We start from the raw sequence: 20,065 nt of genomic DNA, 5'->3' as shown, positions 1-20,065 counted from the left end.
CTTTAAGGTAAAAGGATCTGGGCCCGTATGGGCACATGGTTGTGAGGCTCATGGCCACCAGCAGCAAGGGGAGGCCTTCTCTCCTGGGGGGACCCTCCGGTGGAGCAGAAGGTGGTGAGCCGGCCCAGGAAGTGCGTGTCCTAGGGCCACTGGAACAAAGCACTATGGACAAGGGCTTTGACAACAGAAAAGCAGGGGGCTCGTTCCTTCTAGGGAGAATGTCCCGGGCTTCTCTCCAGCTTCTGGTCATCACCCTCACCAGCCACCCCTGAGTTCCTGGTTTTGTATCACAGGTCTCTGCCTCCCGGGGTTCTCTCTGTGTGCGTGTCTGTGTCCCAATGTCCCTGTCCTATAAGGACCCCCGTCACCTTGGATGAGGGCCCGTCCTAATGACCTCATCTAGCTGAGGGCACGTGCGGCAACCCTATTTCCAAATGAGGTCACACTCCCGAGAGGCAGGCGCAGGTGCTCCGTGCGGGTCAGGCAGGGCCCACGTCCAGCCACACACTTGCTGTGGGAACTTGCAGCCCCAGCTCTGGACAGCGTGTGCAGGGCCCCACACCTGACTCGTGCTGACGCCGGTAAAAAGCGGGGCCAGCAGGCCCAAGGGCAGGAGGGATCCGTGCTGGGACACTGTGCTGAACGGGCTCGCAGCCCCAGCTTCCCCGGGGGCCCACGGGTCGGCTTCCCGGGAAACAGTGCTGGTTCCAGCGATGCCCTGGGAGGCCCGGGGGGAGCCGCTGGGGTGGAGAAAGCTAAGCGGGTTGCATCCCCAGGAGGGCGGTGGCTCAGGCCTGCCCAACGCTGCTCCTGACCCTCCCTGGGGATCTGGCTCTTGGAGGCAGCCCCAGGGAAGACCCCGTTTTTCATTTTTCCTTTTCTTTGGGGGTCTATAGCTCGATTTAGCTGTAAAGAGCAATAAATTATGAATCAGGAAAAACATCCCTTGTCCCCACAAAGGACGTGGCTGTCCACAGATGACTAATGACTCTGGATTCACATTACTTAGTATTTATAACTTCCGCTGGACGGGACTTACAGATGTTCATGGGAAACCCTGCCTGCCCCTGGTGTATTTTTAGAGCCCATTGTCTGTCCTGACCAGGTTCTCCCTGAGCTGCCTTGGCTGAGGAGGGACCTCAGGGTCCCAGGGGAGGCCAGTGGTGCCCAGGCCTCTCTCTGCAGGACAGGGGCGGGCCCTGGGCCCCTGGGAGGTGGCGCCTCCGTCCATCTGAAGTCTGTCAACACTCCCATCCGGGACTGGCTTTCCCTGAGCACCTGCTGCGTGCCCAACGCTGAGCTGGGGGCAGGGGGATGATGGCAGTGGGGACGAGCCGTCGGGGAAGCACACCGTGTGTGAGGGCTCCGGGGAGCCCGGGGAGGAGCTGTCAGGAGGGCTGGGCAGGGCAGTGGCTGAGAGTGGGGGTAGCCCCGCACAGTCAGGCTGGGGTGGGAGTGGTGGAGTGGCATCGAGGGGGCCGTGGAGAGGGCCGGGGTGTCCCAAGGACCCGTCAGCAGCCCCCTTCTCCTGGGTCTCCAGGGGCTGCACCCCCTTCTGGGGGCTCCAGGGGGGACCTGGGACAGAGCTTCGTTGGCCTGACCGTGCCAGGCCCCTCCGTGTGCGGCTCCGTGCTCCCGGCGCAGACCTGAGCGCTCACCTCCACCGGCAGAGCTCCACCCCCTTCATGTCCCAGACCTGCCCGGTCTCCCCTGGGGCCACCCCTGCAGCCTGACTGTGGGTTCTCTGAGCTGCCCCCACAAAGGCCTGGCGAGCTAAGTGTCTCTTGGCCTCGGGTGTGCCCGTGTGCTTTATTTGAGTATTTAATGTCCTCTCTCATTCATAAAATAAACAAGGGAGGTTTATCTGCAAGTGGCTGTGAACTTCGGGAGACGCCCCGCAGAGCTGGGGCCAGGAAGCTTTCCGAACTTGACCGAGGGGAGGCGCAGACCGGAAGCGGACAGACCTAATATTTTACTGAGGAAGGTTAATGGCTCTGGGCTGCAGGATCTTAAATCTTCCCCCAGAAGACCCTGGAGGAGCCCTGGAGGGCAGCCACCCGTCAGCTCTGCGGACGGCACACGCCTCCTCACAGAGCCCTCGGCGGAGGAGGCCGCCGTGCTGGGGTTTTCCGTGTCTGGTTTACAAGCTCTGGAGAAACTCTGTGCGTTCTCCCTCAACTGGGCTCCAGGCTCCTCACTGAGGTACTCAGAGGGGCTCACAGTGGGGGTGACTGTTCCCTGCCCTCATCCTTCTGGAAGCCAGTGGAGCGTCATGCACGGAAGGGGTCCCCAAAGCCCTTCTTCTCGGTTCATCCCGTTCCACGTGTCTGGGCTGGGCCGCCTGGCCCCGCTGATGGAAGGACCACAGTCCAGGGTCGGGCTGCCAGCCCACACCCGGTACCCCTTCGGCCCCTCCCCTGGGCCCTCACCCCCGAGGCTGGGAGACAGGCCAGTGGCTGCCTCGTTCAAACAGACGACCAATGCCCCTTGTCCCTGGGGACACCATGTCTAAATGGTCCAAACCAGCTGACTCCAGTCCCCAGGACACGTTCTGTCAGCCTCAAGCTGGCCAGTGCCCTGGGCTGACTGGGGAGCCCTCCCTGGCCAGCTGCAATGCTGTGGGGCCCCTCCGACTCTCTGTGCACCACCCCTGCCCCTCATTTCAGAATTGCTGCAAAGAGGGATGTAGGAGGGATCCTGGCCTGGGATCAGCCATGCTGACTTACTAGGCTTTTGTCAAAATCTCCAGGAAAGCCTGCTGTCCCCGGGCCTGGCAGGCTCTGTCTCTAGAGGCTGCGTCCGTTGTCCCGACCAGCCCCTGCCTGCCTTGTCTTCCCCGGGGAGACGCGCTAACCAAGCGGCTCCCGTGCGTCCCGCCGAGTGCAGGCTGGAGAGGCAGGGCACAGTTGAGTCCTCCCTGCCCCCAGAGGCCCCCAGGGCCTGCCTGCGGCCTTGTTCAGCAGGCTTCACTCAGTGGGAAGGGACACACGCCCCAGGACAGGCCACTGGGAAAAGTGGGGGAGTCGTGCCAGGGGGTCAGAGTTATGTTTTGTCCTTCTCTCTGTCTCTGTCTGTCTCTCCATCGTCTCTCTCTCTCTGTGTCTGTCTCTCCATATCTCTCTGTGTCCATCTCTCTGTCACTCTCTGTGTCTGTCTCTCTATCATCTCTCTCTGTGTGTCTGTTTCTCTGTCCCCTGCCGCCCCCTCCCGCCTTGTCTCCCCTCGTCTGTACAGATAGTGGCTTCATGGTCCCTGTCCAAGCATGTGCCTGCTCTGGGTCTGACTTGACCTGCCCCATTCCTGGCCATCAGAACCTCTTAGAGGTCAAGATCAAGGTCAAGGACACAGCCGGCCTTGTTCTGAGCTCTTCTGCATATTACTAAAAAATGGAGAAATGACAGAACAGGGTTTGAGAGTTGTGTAACCTCTAAAATGTGTACATTGCACAACTTGGCCCGTCTTACACTCAGGAGACATGACTTAGAAAAGATGAATTTGAAGGTCAGACATGAAGCCCTCCTGCCCCCCACCGCCCCCGCCCCGAGTCATTTCCAAATCTCTGGGAACCAGAATCCCTCAGGCTCAGCCTTTTGGCGGGAGGCCTGCCCCACCCGTGGCCGACCTGAGTGTGCCTGGCTCCAAAGGCCTCTGGCGTGCCCCCCTACCCCGCTGTGACCCGGGCGTGGGAACCAGCCCCACTGAGCCCCCCACCAGGCCAGGCACGCGGGCCAAGCTGTCGGAACTGGCCCTGGCCACGTGTGATTTCCCACCCCGTGCGTGGAGCGTACCCACCCGAGGACCCGCGGACCTGGACTGGGGTTCCTGGAACCCCGTCCCCGCATGCACAGGGCCGTCATGGCGGCGGGCAGATGCTGGCGTCCACGCGGCCCTCGCTCACCCTCGGTGCTCCTCTTTCCACTCCCTTCCCCGGGTCCACACGGATGCCCCCTGGGAGCTTCTGGGGCTCCTGCCTCACCCAGGACCCCTCACCTCCCGTCTGCCTTCCTGGGGACCCTACCCCCTCTATCCCCGTCTTTGGCTGTCCTCAGCAGGACTGAGTGCTGCAGGGTGACCGAGGACAGACAGAGGCCCCCACCCCCACCCCCGCCAACCCCACAGTGGGTGGTCCCTGGAGGGGCTAGGCAGCCTGTCCCTCCCGAGCTGGCAGGGGCACCCGGTCCCTTTGCACATTGATCCTGCCATCACCAAGCGCTGGCCAGGCACAGGGCTCATCAGTTTGCCACCTCCTTTCTGGTCATAACAGCCTCGGACAAGGCTTGGGACCCATAGTTTAGAATGAGCCATAACGCATCAGTGCCCTCAGGAGCTCGATTTCAAAGGCTCCGTCTACACCATCTCTCCGTCGCCTTGCCCACCCCGCTTCTCGAGCACATGGGGTGTCTCTCTCGTGCAAGCGCAGCCCCAGCAGTGAGGACGGCTCTGCTTAGAGAGACCTCCTGGCACGGCCTGAGGAAGACTTCCTGGAGGAGGCAGCACAGAGGGTTTTGACCCCCATGTGCGTGTCACCAGTTATGCCCACAGAGCACTGGGGTCTGAGGGAAGAGCACATGCAAAGGCCCAGCGGTGTGGTGGGTTTGGATGCTGGCAGGTGTTCCCTGTCCCTAAGAGTGGACATGAGTGTGGGGAAGGGAAGCCCTGAGGTCACGGGGCGGTCAGGGTTTTGGTCAGCTGGGCCGTTGCTGGGTTGCTACCTGGGCTGAGTGTTTGGAAACAAAGAAGAAACAGGCCCAGATTTGCATCATGGAAAATCTGAGCTTTGGACCAAGCGGAGGGGTGGAGGATGGGCAGCTGGATGGGAGGGGCTGATGGCCAGGAGGACCTGGCTGGGGATTCTCCAGAGACCATGGGGTCGCAGGTCTTATGGGGTGCGACTCCCAGACAGGGAGGCCCAGGGTCGCCCTGTGCAGGCGCTGAGCTCCTCCGTGGCCCGCTGGCTCCAGGGCAGTGGAGAAGGAAAGCCGCTCGCCAGGAAGGGAAAAGCCCAGATTCCTCAGTGTGTCCTGCCCCAGAGTCCAGTGTGGAGGCCTGCTCTGGCCTCCTGTCCTCCCACCACCCGCCTCCCTCCCCCAGGCCCCAGCACGGCCAGACGCCGTCCACCAGCGGTGCCGAGAGCCCTTTATCAGATAATAAATAAGGCGGCTGGAGCCGTCCGTGTCAACATCTTGGCGGGCGTCGCAGGGCATTGGAGGGGGGGGGGCTGCCTGCCATGGCCTCCGAGTGGTCGTCAGCCCGGCCACCCCCACCCTGGCTCCAGCAGGACTGTGGGGCTCAGCCAGCCCCCTCCCCTTTGGGGCCGGTTCAGCGTCTGCCAAAATGCACACGGGAGGAAAGATGGGGACCCCTGGCGTCACAGCCATGCAGCCTGGGGGGCGCCTGGTCTCTGGGCCTCTGTTAGCCAAATGCGGGTCCACTTGGGGGCTAGGACCCTGAGGCCTGGCCGTCCTCTGTCTGAGCGCCTGTCCGCATGCCCTGGAGGACGGCTGCCCAGGCCGCCACAAGCCGTCCGCGGTCTGCGGCAGAGGAAGGCAGCAAGGAGCTATAAAGCCATCGTCCCGTCCCCGGAGACGGGGGCCGGCTGTGTCTGGTGGCAGGATGGTCTGTGTTTGATGATGGTGACAGCAGCAACTGTTCTCTTCTAAGAAATGTCCTTATTTGGTCAAATACAAAGTTGGTACCCTGCATTGCTCACTCCAAAGGACCATTTTCCCTTCTCAAGAGGCATGTTCCATTTTTCAGATGAGCGCCTTAGAGAATTTGCACCCGTTTGTCAATGAGCTGTCTCTGGTGGTAGCCCAGGCCCCCCTGGGCCCCCAGAAGCCCTCGGGTCCTGCCCAGCTGCCCACGGGGCCCCGGACTCTGCCGCTGGGGTGACGCTGGGGAGGTGACTGTGGAGGCTCCGGGTGAGGCAGCACCAGGGCCCGAGGGTACAAACGTGCACCCCAGGGTGGGCACTGAATGCAGGGTGAGCTGCGGCCATTGCTGTCACCGAGCTGGCCGCGTCCCTGACGACCTGGGGGTGGGGTCCCCACGGAGCCCTGCCAGGTGTCTCTGGGGGCTTAGGCCTGCAGCTCTGTTCCTGCAGGGGAGTGTTAGGGCTCTGAGCGGGTGTGGGGAGGGAAACCAGCTGAAGGGACCCGGGGTGTCTCCCTTTCTTCTACACCCTGGATCTCAGTGTCTCAACCCTCTTTTCTCGGGGGTCCTCTCCTTGCGTCGAGACACCCGGGAAGAACCCCGCGGGGGCTCAGGGGACACCTTCTGTGGCCGGGACCGTGGCAAGATCGAGGGTCCCTGCTCCACCTGGGAAGGTGATGGGAGGGGAGCCCGCAGTCAGCCAGCACACGAGGGCCCCCATCTGATTCCTGTCCTTGCCAGAGCGGCCGCGCTGCCCACGCCGCCAGCCTCCCCCACTCGTCCGGTTGTTTATGGCCCGCGGGTGGGGCTGGGGTGGGCTGGCGGGAGGAAGAGTCGCAGGAAGGGGGTGCCGGCAGCTATATTAAGGCTCTGGGTCCTGACAGCTTCCGGTGCTAAAGGGGCACTGGGGAAAAGGCTTAAATTAGCAGCAACACCCATGCCCAGAGGTGGGGCGCCCGGCCCACCTCATCCTGGGCACGACACATTTAAAAAATGACAAAAACAGGGAGGAAGTCACTGCTTCCTTCCCTCTTTGTTAACCCTCCCCCCTCCCTGTCCAGGACCCCTCTTCACAGGCTGGGCGCCTGGGGGCTGGGGCACGCAGCTGCTCCTGTGGGGACCTTACCTGTCCTACAGAGGACACCTCCAGGAAGCCTCCTTGGGTTGGGTAGTGGAGAACGCTGCTTCGGTACACCAGGGACTGCCAGGTCTGGACCAGTTGTGTGCCTGTGTGGATCCCAGACCTGGTCATAGGCACATGGCATCCTACAGATGGGGAAACCAAGGCTCCGCCAGAAGCACTGGGTCCTGAGTGGTGGCTCTGCGAAGGTGCTGTGTTGTCCCCTCCATGCCTAGGCCCTGATGTGCTGCCATGTGGTCCTCGAGGGTGCTCTGTGGCCTCCCCCCATCTCCTGCCTCTCATCTCTTTCACTCTGGGGCTGATCACCCTCTCCTGGAGCCCGAGGAAGGGCCGGGCCTGGCGGGGCAGGAGGACAGTTGCGTCCCTCCCCACAGCTGCTTGGGGCTGGGTAGGCAGAGGAGGGCACTGCCACCTGGTTCTCTCAAAGGAACAATCTGGCTCTCGTACTCAGGGACCCAGTGCCCTGGCAGGGTGGGAAGGGGCTCCGTAGACAGGTGGAAAGAGGGGCTGCCCTGCCCCGCCGGGTGGCTGCTTACCCCTCTGCCTCATCTGCTCCCTTCTGAGTGGTCTCCCGGGAATGGCAGCCCAGGGCGTGTGGGCACAGAGATGAGATGGCAGCAAGCTCCCCACAGCCTGTGACAGAGGTGTGATGTCCGGGCTGAGCCCCGTCCCCCCGGCACATCCGCCCACAGGCAAAACCCTGCAGGTACAACTCTGTTCCCACCTCTCCTGCCCAGTCTGCTTTCTGAAAGTGCTGGCTGTGACCCATTAGACAGACTGCACCCCGGGGGTCTTCCTCTGCAGCCTGGCCTTGGCCACTCAGTTCCCAGTGTGGCTATGCAGGCACCCTAGGTGCTGGCCACCATGCAGGCTCCCGGACCCCAAGAGTCTGCATTTAACGTGCCCATTGGTTCACCCAGATCTGGGCAGCCCCTGCTGAAGCCCTCCATGTAGCAGGGTGGGGGTCCTGACTCACAGATGGGGCCAAGGCCCCGACGTTAGTGACTTTCTGTGGACATCCAGAAGTGAGAGGTGCCAGCCCTGGCCTGACTGGGGGCCCAACTCATGCCTTGTGTCCTCCGGGCTCATCCCGATACTGCCTGACTGCCCGATGACCCACTGTGAGGAGCATGAGAGCTACATGGGGACACGGGCTCCCAGTGCCCCAACCCACATCTTGGTCCCTGTCCCCTCACCACTGGCCAGTGCAGCAGTACGAGGCAGGGCAGCGCCCCAAACCCCTGTCCACCTGACCCGGGAGAGAGGACCTCTCCAAGTGTGGGCACCCAGCTGACCCCAGGTTCCTCCCCCATGCTGGCAGGCGGCCTCAAAGGCCATGTGCTTAAGGGACTCCTGATCCACTTGGAGTGGCCAGTGAGGTCCAGCAGACCAACACGTGGAGACGGCCCAACTGAGCGCCAGATTGGGGGCTGACCTTGCCTGCAGGGATGGGGCTGGAAAACCTCATAGGCATTTGGGAAAAGGAAATGTAAAATCAATGTCTTTATTTTACATTTTTTTCCACGGCATTATTTGTCTTTGATAAAAAGAAAAAAGATCAGATCACATGTGAATTGTGCAGCTCAAACTCCAGGTGCCTGCTCAGGACAGACAGATGGACGGACCCATTCTGGAAGCTGGCACTCGCAGCTTCTCCAGTGGCTCATGGTGCAGCCGCCCAGCAGAAGCGAGGATGTGGCCCCTTGGCCTGGCGAGCCCCACTCCCACCCCTCCCTATCGCCTCCCTGGCTCCCGTGGGCAGAGCTGTCTTCTGCCAGCACGACCTGCTGATTTGTCACCCCACTCCGGGAGGGGAGGGCTTCTGTAAGTAAAGCGGTGTTATTAACAATTCCACTGGGGCAACAAACGAAGCTGGACTGACCCCAGGTGAGCCAGGACATGTGGTCACCAGGCCACTGGCCCTGACAGAGCCTGTGAGGTCAGCACGGGGCCCCAGGTCCTGTACTCTGCCTGTCAGAAATGGTCACAACACACAGATTCAGTCAGCATGAGGACCCTTACTGCCCGCTTTGGGAAAACCATCCAAATAAATACACAAGTAGATGATGACTACAGCGTGAGGGGCCTGCCCTTGGGGTGGCATCCTGGTACAGTGCACGACCTAGACATCTGTCCCTGGCAGTCCTTCACTCATAGGAGGGGAAGTTCTCCGTGCCGTAGCTCTATCCATCAGATGAGAGAAAGGCACAGATCCTGAGGCTCGAGGAGGTGTCATGTCCAGCCGCTCCCGTCATTCACGCTGTGGGCCTGACCTCAGCATTTCATTTGTGATCCTGGGTTCATAGTAGGAGATTGGGGTTTTCCCCAACTTCTGTAACGTGTAAACATGGTGATAGCAAATGTTGACAAGAGAACTCAAGTTGGCAATGGGCGCCCCAGGTCAGCCTTGGCTGGAGTGGCCGGGCCAGACCTGGCACAGCATTTGGGAGAGTCCCCTGCTATCTGCGGTGGGGGCTCAGGCCCTTCTTTTCAGCCTTTCTCCTGCTCTGGGGCCCGACTCCTGTCTGTACAGAGGCCTCCCCCTCACCATGGCGAGGGATGCCCAGCGCCTCAAGGTCCCACTGGCTTGTCTCTTCTGGTGGGTGGGCCTGGTGAGATCTCTCCGCTGTGCTGGACCCCAACGGGCAGTGAGATGGGTCTGTTGGGTGCCCGGGGACCTAGGCCAAGGCCAGCGCACACCAGGCCTCCTGGTGCAGGGCCCCGCCGAGGCCAGCCTGGGGGCCCACGGCTGCGGAAGGGAAGGCAAAGTCCTCGGGCTCGAATTTGAACTCCAAGTGGCTGGGGGCCAGGGGGTCGTCCGCCTGGCTGGAGGCCTGGAGGGAGAGCAGGGGATTATGGGAGTGCAGGAACAGGAATGGCCAGCTGGCCTCGCTTGGGAAAGGAGCCCTCACAACCGGGCCATTTGCCTTAAGGGGCTTCCGCAGGGATAGTGTTGGGGCCTCCTTGCGATGGGCAGGATGACATGTGCGGCTCGAAGCCTGGCGTCTGCCGCAGGTCAGCTGCTGGTACCGGTGACCGCCTGAGTGCCCAGCCCTGCACTCCTGGGAGAGGCCATGAGGGCTGAGATGGGGTCTGACCTGGTCAGGGAGTTGGGGTTCCTTGAGGAGTAGCCGGGAGCCAGCTCTAGGCCCCCCACTCCACCCCACCTGCCTTACCTGGGAGGTGACGTCGGACCCAGGACATGAAGGGGACGCCAGGCTAGGTTTGGGTTTCAAAGCAGCTGCTGGGCTCTCAGGGTCCGGGACCGAGGGCGGCGAGGCTGTGCTGTTCGCTGGGCATCCTGGAAGGTGGGGCGTTTACAGAAGCTGCCAGACTGGGCTGCCCGGGCCAGTTAATGAGAGGGCCTGGGTGTGGCGTCCTCAGCCTCCTCCGGGCCCCGGCTGGGTGGGCCCACACCACTGCCCCCAGGCCAGCCGCGACCAGGGCAGAGTCAGCGTATCTGCACTTTGGGAGGACAGTGCTTGAGCCCAACATGTAACTGTCTAACGGGGGAGACTGAGACGCTTGCAGTGACTCCATGGGGCAAGGCGGGGGGCTGGGCTCCCTCCCGCGACCCACCAGGCCCCGCCCCACGCACCCGAGGAGCTCTTGGTCTTCACAATGCTCTTGGGTTTCCGCTTCCGAGTCTGGATACTTTCCTTCTTCATCGCCAGGGGCCGCGGCACCTGGCAGGGGCGGGCAGGGGCGGGCAGGGGTGGGCAGGGGCCTCGGCTAGTCCCGTCCCTGCCCATCCCCAGGCCCCTCGCACGGCCACGGGCCCTCGTGTCAGCCTGCGGAGCCACTCAGGGAGCCGAGCGGGTCCTCAGAGCCCCATCTGGGGCGCAGCTGGCCCTGGCGTGGCCCCTTCCTCCAGGCAGGGGGGGCAGGAGCCGGTCCAGGCCCGAACCCCCCAGAGCTGTAGGGGTGCAGACACCACACCAGGGGGCCTAGGCACCCCCCCGGGGGGGCAGACAGTAAAGGCAGAGGTGCGGGCAGTGGGTGGTAGCCACGTGGGAAGCACGCCCCACCCCTCCTTGCCTCCCCCCCGCAGCAGCAGCCGTGCCCCCCGCGCCCCCCACTCACCCCGTGTAGCTTCATGTAGAGGCCGCAGGCGTTGCACACCGGCTCCCCGTCCGCGTTGCGCCGCCACAGCGTCGTCGTGGTCGTGTGGCAGTTGGTGCAGCAGAGGCCCGCGCGGCGGGATGAGGACTGTGGATGGGGGGAGGCCCATGTGAGCGGGGGCCCTGGGCTCTACCAGCGGCACTCAGGACGGACCCGCAGCCAGTCTGGGACCACGTGGGGCCGGGAAAGGAGGCTTTGGGGCGCCAAGGTCGTCAGGTCGGCCCCCACAGGGGCCTGCATTCCTTGGAGATTTGACTCCCTGCACCTCAAACTGTAGGACAGGTCACTTCACCACTCTGGGCCTCAGTTCCCCCCCAGTAAAAAGGGGTGAGAACAGACCCAGCAGTCCTGGGGTCAGGACCCCATGAAGAATCCAACACAAAAAGGCGATTGCTTTCTGGTGCTTTCTCTTTTTCACGGCCAACGCGGCTTCACCCCAGGCTGCTGGGATGGAGCAGAACCCCCACCCCCGGGCCACAGGGTCCCCCCTGGAGCTCAGGCCCCAGGCTAAGCAGGCAGGGCACCCGTCTCCCAAGACAGGATCTAGAGCGCGTGCTCAGCCCAAGCTCTCCCAGCGGGTGGGAAGCTGAAGGCAGCAGGCTGGGTCCCCACACCTCCCTCGTGATCATCCCCATCCAGAACTTTCCTGAGGCCCTGACATTCCAAAGACCTCCCTCCTTCCCACGTATCTGACCCCCAATTCTGCAGGTCTCATTGGGCCAGAGACCTCAAACCTCTCTGTACTTGGGGGCCTGGCAAGGCCCAGACGCCACCAGCTCCAGGGACTCTAAGAGAGTGGCTCATTCAGGGCTTAGCAGTCTGGACCTAAAAAGGCTTGGGACGGGGCTCTGCCAAGCTGGCCGGCTGGGGTGGGCCTGACACAGGGGCTCTCCCACCTGCTCAGGATTCCGTGAGCAGCCAGAGCCCAGCCTGCCTCTCTGTGTTGGATGGGTTGGGTCACCTGTACTCTGGGACCTCCAGGATGGGGTGCCAGCCACCTCCCCCCGCCCCAGAGGCACCTCGGACCTCGGACTGAAGCCCTTCCCTGTACCCCTCAGCACAGCCTGCTGGCAGCTCCAACCTGCCCAGACCCCAGGCTTCATCTTCGGGGAGCACCACTGTCTTGTTCTCATCCCCCGTCTCGGCCCTCAGTTGTCTGAACCTGCCCAACCGTCTCCACACTTGCACCAAGGCCCCAGTCCAGGTCCTTGGCCCCTCACCCAGACCGCAGTGGTGGGACACGGGGTCTCTGACCCATCGTCCCCATGGCACTGGGGTCAGACTGGGCCACGTCTGACCCGATGTTTCAGTGGCACCCGGGGGCACCAGCACAGAAGCCCATGAGAACCTTTTATCCAAATCGTCCCAACGATGTATTTCCTCTTCTTGGGGTTCTCCAGGACAGAGCTGGGGGTCAATCGAAGGTAAGGGGGCCAAACGCAGCCACAAAAGGAACGTGCCCTGGGTTAGGAGTGGCGGACAGGGCGCCAGGCTCAGCCTCCCTGTCTTCCAACAGTCTCTAGGATCCTTCCTTCTGTAGTGGCTGAGTGTGGCCGGCCCCCCCAACCAGCTCCTGCCTACCCCCTTCCCCAGGCTGCGGTCAGCTGGTTGAGGGCACAGGCCTGTCCCCGGGGATGGCCAGGAGGGAGAGCAGGAGCCCGTCTCAAGCCCTCTGCCCAGTCATTACCAAGAAAACTCAAGACATGAAAATGTCTCCTTGCCCTCCCCTCCCCTCCCCTTCCAGCTGTGGGCAGCCGCCATGGGCTCCGGAGAACTCTAGCTGTTTAGCGGAAGGCTTGGCCTCCAGGTTCCAGCCAGGCTCTGGGACAAAAGGGCCAAAAGGGAAGGAAGGGACAAGGCCTTGGAGACTCTAGAGGAGCACTGGGCCAAGCCTGTGGCCCTGACTGGGGAAACCTCCCTGGTGTCTCGCCTCCTAGGGATCCTTGGCCATCTCCCCGGGAGCACCTGGGGCTGGGACTCACGCAGGAGCTAGAGTGGACAAAGCTGGCGCCCAGCTCAGGCCCCAGCAGCATAAGGGAAATGGTCACTGCAGCCGCCGCCAGGCAGCACACGTGCCCACAGGCAGGAGGGAGCTCCGGACCCGGAGGTGACCAGGGTCCCCAGCCTGACCTTGCCTAGAAAGCAGCAGCTTTCACTGGACATGATCTGGGTGTCCTCTCCCTGTCCTGTCCCCCTCCCTGCCCTGTCCCTCTCTCCCATCTGTCTCCAGGTGCCAGGAACTATTCATACAGCCAGTCCCCCTGGCCCTCATGAGGCGGGGTCCCTGCCGCCCACAGGCCATCCTCCTTCCTACAGTGGGAGAAGGCCCTGGGACCTGCCCCAGGCCCCAGGCCCCAGGCTGCCCAGCTCCATGTGAACTTTGGACAAGCGGCAAGTCCAAGTTTGCCCCCATGCAGTATTTGGGACCTACTTCCGCTAAAATCCTAGTTGCGGTTTGTCTGAGATCCCCATACCCGAGGGTCCGGTATTTGAATCTGGCGGGGTCCCCCCTTCTGCTGCGTCTCCGCTCTCCCCATCCTGCTGGGACCCTCAGGCACTCTCACCAGGCTTTGCTCCCTGCCAGCCCACCTTCCGGAGAAACCGCACCCCGTCAGCCCCTCGTCACCAAGTCCTTCGTACACACACGCTGGCTGGCGCGGACGTGCGCACGCCGAGCCTTGAACACCAGGGCTACTTTTCAGTGGCACTCGTGAGCACACACACTCAGGCTCGCATGTCCCTCCCACAAATGTCCCGCGCGTCTCTGAAGAAGGAGAGCCACGGGGGCCCTGAGACACAGGTGTGCAGGCGGCGGGTGTGCACACAGCAGCCCCAGCGGCTCACAACGTCACTCTGCACCCTGGGAGTGCGAGGGAGACGGCGGGAACCCGGGTGAGGAGTGAATTATTTTTTAGTGAGCATAAATTAAAATTAAGACAATGGAAAAAAATTTCAAAGTGTTTGCTCCTTTCTATTTCCTCTCCTGTCATCGGGTTGCGCGGTCCACAAGGGACACGGAGGTGGGAGGCGCTGGGTGGACAGAACCTCCTCCCTCCTTTGAGCACATGCCCCCGACACGTCCCCGCCGCCGTCCCTCCTGTCTCCGCCCGTCCTTGTTCACTGCCCGGACAAGCAGCTGGGCCTGGCCGCTCTCAGGGCCCCCTTGCTGCCAGGCCTCCTCTGGCTGAATTTCGTCTTTTTTTTTTTTTTTTGGTCTGTTCTTTTCAAAAGAAGTCAAACTTCAAAGCCTGCTCGCTGCCCCAAGCTCCAGGCCCTGCCCCCGCCAGATTCAACAGAAGAACTGGGGGCACTGGGCAGTGTGGAGCCAGGGGCGGGGCCTGTGGAGGGCGAGGAGCAGGGGGCTGGCTGTGCAGCTTGCAGGGGTGAGGCGAGGCTGAAGCGGGGTGGTGGGGGGGAGTAAGCACCTCGGCTCGCAGAAAATGGCCCAATTTGGGGGGGTCCTCCCACGCTCTTGGAAAAGAGCGCATGGCGGACACTTTACCTGGTAACGCGTGTCCCCTGCTGTTCAAGGGCGAACCGAGCCAGGGCGCGAGCTGTGAGGCGGGCCACGCAGGAAGGAAAACCAGGGTCCTCATCAAGGCCTGGAGTCGCTGGGCGAAGGCTGCCGGGCCCGTGCGGCACTGGCCACTCCCCGGAGCTGGCGTCAGCCGCCCCTGGCCTTGGCTGCAGGGCTCTGGCGTGCGGGGGAGGGGCGCCAGGGCTCTAGAGCACTTGGCCACGCAAGGGGGCACGCAGCGGTCTGCAGCCGCCTCAACTACCCACTCGTCCACACCGACAAAAGCCTTGGGTCAAGGGTTTCCGCCTGCACCGAGCATACTTGTGGGATGCAGAGGGCAGAAGGGATATGAGCTCCTGCTGGGAGGGGGACACTTGCTTGTCACCGACGGCCTTCTAGAACTGTTTTAGTCATTGAAAAGGAGGTTGGGACAATTGTCTCCCTGGGCATCAGTTCTGGCCACACGTGAGGGAGAGTGAGGCACTGGTGGGGGCAAGTCTGGGGCCACTGGCCAGTCCCCCGTGGAAGGGAGCCCTATGGGCTGGGCTCTGGTCCCAGGACTCTCTGAGAACCTCCGAGTTTCCGCGTGAGCCTGGCCCCGCTGGGACCGGCCGCGGGAAGCGGCGGGGCAGCCCTCCCTGACTGCCAGGCAGGATCCCAGAAACAAGCCAGAGGAAACCCGTTCGGGCAGCTCGAGGACAGACAGGAGTAGGATGGCTCCGTGAACAACCCCATGGCCCCCAGTCCCACTTGGCAAACACTTCCCAGGTATGTTCTGCACTTAGATCTGCCTGGACAGGGACACAGGGCCACCGGGCTGTCCACCCTCCGAGGCCTGCGGTCTTGGGGAGATCGGCAGCATGAAGGGGCTCTCCCAGGAAGCATCTTAAAGCTACATTCTCCATGTCCCCAGACTAGCAGGCAGAGACCTCACCAGGCCAGAGGCTGTGTCCTCAGCCAGTCCCCTGAGCAGGCCGAGGCCCAAGCGCCCTGCCTCATTTGATCTTTACCACACAGCTCGGGGACAGTGTGTGTGTGTGGAAGGGGCTGGGCAGGAGACCCAGGACAGGGCCAGCAGGCTCCTGGGGAGCGGATTGTGCATGGGAGCAGGAGGCGGGCAGTCCTGGCTGGAGCCCGGGGCCCTCTGAGGGTCTCTGAGCCCCAGGGGTCATCACCCGGCAGTTACAAAGGTAACTACCTCAACGCCTACATGGCTATCTCAGCCCCAGGCCAGGACCTTCAGCAGGGAGGGGAGCCCTGTGAGAGGTGGGGGGCAAAGGCAGGGAGGCCCCACACCTTTTCCTATTTACCAGTGTGTCCCCCTGGGAGAGGGTGGATGGAGCAGGGAGGGCTGGGCTTCTGCTTTCAGCCTGTTTCCCTCTCAGCGAGGGCGACATCAGATGCCAAGCTGCTGTGGCCCACAGCGGGTCCCGGGGCATGACCACAGGGGCAGGGATAAAAGTGAGGGGCGATGTGCATTCTGAGTTACCCCAGAAGGCACAGTGCGGTGGAGGGTAGTTGGGGGAGCCCCAAACGCCAGGCTAGATCAGGGGAGAAAAATGGTGGTTTCCCCCAAATAGCCTGAGTCGGTCCTCCTTCCCACCTGCCTGGTCAGGGGCCTGGAAGGGTGGGGGGCTCCCGTGGCGCAGGAGTTGCCTTTCCAGTAAAGTCGGGCTCCTGAGGACCATGCAGACCTGGGGGTCGGGGGGCCAGCCCCCTCATTCCCACTGGTCCCAGGCACCAGAACCGGCCAGAACCAGCCGACTGGCCCTGAAAGGGTTCATGGGTTCATACCAGCATGAGACCAGAAGGGGAGGAACCCCCAGACACAGCCCTGCCCAGACCTCAGACCCCGGAGCGGCTCTCAACAGCTTGCAAACAGAGCACGCCCTTGCTCTTAGCAGAGTCCGTGGACATCCGAGTTTGCCTGTGGGACGGTGTGCGATACAGTAACTTTAAACCCTTACACAGCTTCCGGCGACTCTGCCCTGCTGGGGGCAAAAGTCACGCTCCCAGTCCCCCACTCTGCACCCCGCCACACGCCGGAAGAAAACAAAAGTGAAAAGTTCTGCGCCTTGAACAACTATAACCCGGTCTCAGCCCCAACCACCTGGTACAGGGTAGAAAGTGCCCCCCAAGAGGCAGAGCCCAAACGCCCCCTGTACAGGGTTTCAGCTGCCGCCAGCAAAGCAGCACCTTCCCCACCAGCCCCCAGCCCCACGCCTGGGCCCAGTCACCTTGTGGCCCTGCCACCGTGGGAGCCCCAGGGCGGAGCCCCGCAGCCCAGCTGGGACCCGGGTTGTGCCCCTCTGTCCCTGTGGGTGGAGCCGCAGGGCAGGTCCTGCCGTGGGTCCTGGGCCTCCCGGCTCCCCAGCGCAGTCCCAGGGCCACCGCCCATGCCCGCAGGAAGCCAGGCTGCGCTGTTCCTGCCCTTCCCGGCCCCCCCCAGGGCGGCTTGCAGGGACTGCAGGGACTCGGGCCTGGCCGCACACTCACCAGGCGCTTCTGCGGGCGCACCAGGGGCCGGTTGACGCCGTTCATCTTGTGGTAGAGGCCGCAGGCATTGCACAAGTAGTGACCAGTGCCATCACGACGCCACAGCGGTGTGGACAGGGCCCCGCAGTTGACGCACTCGCGACCCTCGCCGGGGAGCTCTTCCAAGAAGTCCGACACTGCGGGGACGAGCAGCTCGTGGGCCGGGGCTCTGGCCGGGGCTCTGGCCTCCCCTGAGCCCGCGGTCCGCAGCTGCGTTTCCTTGTCTGGTGTGCACCTCGAGTTTATTGTATTTCAAAATTGATTGTATCCGATTTTAACTCTTAACTTTACATACAATAAAATTTGTGCCAGATTAAAAAGAACTGCTGGGTTTGCCTTCAGAAGGGCAGGGCCGGGGTGGGGGGTGGGGGGAGATGGTTAATAAATCAAACCTCAGGGTGCACAGCAGGGAAGCCCCCCCACTGGAACTGGGGTGTAATTTCCATCCCCAGAGGAGGCAGGAGCGGCCTTGTCTCAGCAACATTCACAAGGGGCCGTGGTGGTGACGCTGAGGACACGGGGACATCCCACTGGGGCTGGGGGCCCTTCACTGTCAGCTTCATGGTGGGGGCAACCCTGTCAACACCAGGGACCCACGCGGGGGAAGGGGGACGGCAGGGGCACTGGGACAGGCACTCTGTGGGGCTGGGGTGGGGATCAGTCATTGTGGGGACACCCTGGGCTCCGGGGGAGGAGACCTGCTTCCTGGGTGGAGAAGCCAGCGAGGGCCAAAGGCCCACAAAGGAGAGTGGGCCAGTGAGGCCTCCTCCAGCCTCCAAGCAGGACCTGGTCCCTTGGGCAGCAAATGCAGGTCAGCAGGGCCCTCCGTGTTTGGCTGCAGGGGTGAGACAGGGTTCGCAGAGTCGGAGACTCACAAACCAGGTGGGGCAAATCTGCGCTTTCCAGGGACGGAATCCGATTATCCAAATTTATACCCCAGGGGAGCAATTGAAACCGTGTCTCAAATTAGAATATGTAAACATTCTAGACCAGAGATGGACGTGGCAGCTTACTTACATAAACCGGGATTTTGAGTTTGATAAAAATCACTTCCAAAACTTTTCCTAAGAGCATCTAGGAGGTAGGCTTTAAATTGGCACGATCCGGAATGGGGAGCTCAGGTGAATGAAAGGTAGAAACACTTCGTTAGGAAGGTGAGAGTTCAGGACCCGTGTGTTTCGGCTCAAGGAGCGCTAGAGTGTGGCGGAGATCACCGTCTGCCTGGGTGTACATGTCCCCGCAGTTCTGGGCCCCACAGGGAAGCATTCAGAGGGTGCGCGCTTGCACCCCTGGGGGGCCAGTACCCCAGTCGCACACTCACCGAAGGAGGCTCTGCGGCTGGGGAGGCCAGCGGGGCGGCTCTGGAGGCCGTGCAGGACGCTGCCTTCGAAGGGTCCGGGGGTCCAGGACCGGGCCACCTCCGTGCTCACGTAGGCCGGGTAGGCAGTCGGGTAAGAGGCGCTCACTGGCCGCCCGAGCGGGGTGGGGTACTGCTCACGCGCCAGCAGCGCGCCCTGGTAGGCGCCACCGTCCCGGGTCGCTGCGCTGCCACCGCCGCCGGGCCCCGGGGGGCTGTGCGGGAAGGGGAAGGCGGTGGCTCCGGGCGGCTGAGCGGCCGGTGGGTGCGGGCTGCCAGAGCCGAAGGCTGATGAGTCTGCGGCCGCCGACTGCGCCCAGCCGGGGTGCGCGGCCAGCCCCGGGGCCTGCGGGCCCGGCTCACACGCCGGCAGGTAGGGCAGCATGGAGGGGACACGCGCGGGCGGCAGGAACACCGGGGAGCCGGCACCTGGCGCGTGCAGAAAGGCGCCGGAGTCGGCGTAGGCGGCCTGGCCGGGGCTCGGGGCCAGCGCCAGGCTCTGGTACATCTTCCCCGCCGTGGCCTTGACCTGCAGGGAAGAGGGACGGGCGTCGAGTTCGCGGCCGCTGTGCACCCCGGCCGGCGTCCGAGCTCGTGCCGCGCTGCCCCCTTCCCAGCCCGCCGCGGGGTCAGAACGGCGGAGCGCTGGTGGCCCCGAGCGGTCGGCTGGACAGCCCTGGCGCAGCCGCCCCCGCCGAGCTCACCTCCTCCACGGCCGGGCTTCGGAGCTTCCCGGGGTGGGCGCGGCGGGTGCCGAGAGGGCGCGGGGGCCCCGCCGCGCTGGGAGCGGGCGCCGGGCAGGACCGGGGCTCTCCCGCGGAGGGCGCGGCGGTCTCTGCGGGCCGGCGACGAGCGGGCTGGAGACTGGGAACCCCGGGCCGCGCAGCTCCGCAGGGAATCCCGGGCGCCCCGCCGCGCCTCCGCGCCGCCCCGCCCGCCCCGGCGCCCCTCCCCTCCCCTCCCTCCACTCCCCTCCCGCGGGGTCAGCGCTGGGGCTGCGGCCGCGGCGCCACGTGACCCGAGCAGGCCCGGCTCGCGGGGCTCGGCGGGAAAGGGGTCGGGACTGGGGCGCGGGGCGCCGGGCACCCAGCAGCCGGCCCCGGCTCCAGCGGGAGGGAGGAGCCGGCCGGTGCTCCGTCGGGCCCCGGGTTAGCTGGGACGCGGAAACGTCCCTAAATTTGTTCGGGGGACTCGCGGATGCGCACGCCTCCCTCCTTCTGCCCGCGCGGCTCCCACCGAGGCTGGCCCGGTGTCGTGTTGGGTTCCTGCGGACGAGCCCGAGAGCCGATCCGCCGCGCTGCGGCACGTGCGGTGGTGCCGCTCCGTCGTTGTGCCGCTGGATCCGGGGCCCAGCGCCAGGATCCGGCTCCCACGGGGGCGCCCAGCTCGGTGTCCTGGGGCTCCACCCGGGTGCACGAGGGCCACCCCGTGCGCGAAGTGCTGCGGGAGTCCCACGGTCCCTCCGTTTCTGACCACGCAGGGCAACTTCAGGCGCGATCCCAGCGTGGGGGTGGGGGTGGGGGTGGGGGTCGGGGGTCGGGGGTCGGGGTCGGCAGGCGCGACCTGGACCTTGGCCTCAGTCCCTTTGCCCCAGGCCCCAGCCGCGCTTCTCGCCTCTGCCCCTAGGTGGGACCTTTCGCTGGGCCCTGGCGGTGGCGCGCACTGGGGCCGCAGGAAGACCTCCTCCAGGAGCCAGAAATGTGGGATGGGTGGGGGGGCCCCCAAGGTCATGGAGGTGCCC

General features: G+C 63.7%; 1 protein-coding gene across 2 annotated transcripts; it reads right to left on the bottom strand.

Annotated features, from left to right (window-relative positions):
• Positions 1 to 8,842: 8,842 nt before the first annotated feature.
• LOC111141708 (GATA binding protein 5) lies at positions 8,843 to 18,832 on the bottom strand. Of its 2 annotated transcripts, none has more exons than XM_022494489.1 (6): positions 18,289 to 18,735; positions 16,929 to 17,104; positions 10,877 to 11,002; positions 10,392 to 10,479; positions 9,970 to 10,094; positions 8,843 to 9,125 (listed from the first exon to the last, which is right to left on the bottom strand). In XM_022494489.1, exons 1-6 carry the CDS (start codon positions 18,707 to 18,709, stop codon positions 9,045 to 9,047), a joined length of 1,017 nt encoding a protein of 338 aa, XP_022350197.1. In that variant the 5' UTR covers positions 18,710 to 18,735; the 3' UTR covers positions 8,843 to 9,044. The 2 variants fall into 2 exon arrangements, with proteins under 2 accessions (XP_022350197.1, XP_022350196.1); XM_022494488.1 differs by lacking the exon at positions 8,843 to 9,125 and adding an exon at positions 9,420 to 9,627 and having other exon boundaries at positions 18,289 to 18,832.
• Positions 18,833 to 20,065: the final 1,233 nt, after the last annotated feature.

This window comes from Enhydra lutris, unplaced genomic scaffold (assembly GCF_002288905.1).
Source record: "Enhydra lutris kenyoni isolate GAN:26980312 unplaced genomic scaffold, ASM228890v2 scaffoldscaffold6, whole genome shotgun sequence".
NCBI lineage: Eukaryota > Metazoa > Chordata > Mammalia > Carnivora > Mustelidae > Enhydra > Enhydra lutris.
This window is presented reverse-complemented; position numbering and strand designations above follow the sequence as displayed.

Coding starts and splice junctions, on each gene's coding strand:
- LOC111141708 (XM_022494488.1), bottom strand. CDS start 18,832: ATGTACCAGAGCCTGGCGCTGGCCCCGAGCCCCGGCCAGGCCGCCTAC. Junction 11,003..16,928: donor TGCGCCCGCAGAAGCGCCTG/GTGAGTGTGCGG, acceptor CCCCATCCACAG/TCCTCATCCCGCCGCGCGGG. Junction 10,480..10,876: donor TCTACATGAAGCTACACGGG/GTGAGTGGGGGG, acceptor CGCCCCTGCCAG/GTGCCGCGGCCCCTGGCGAT.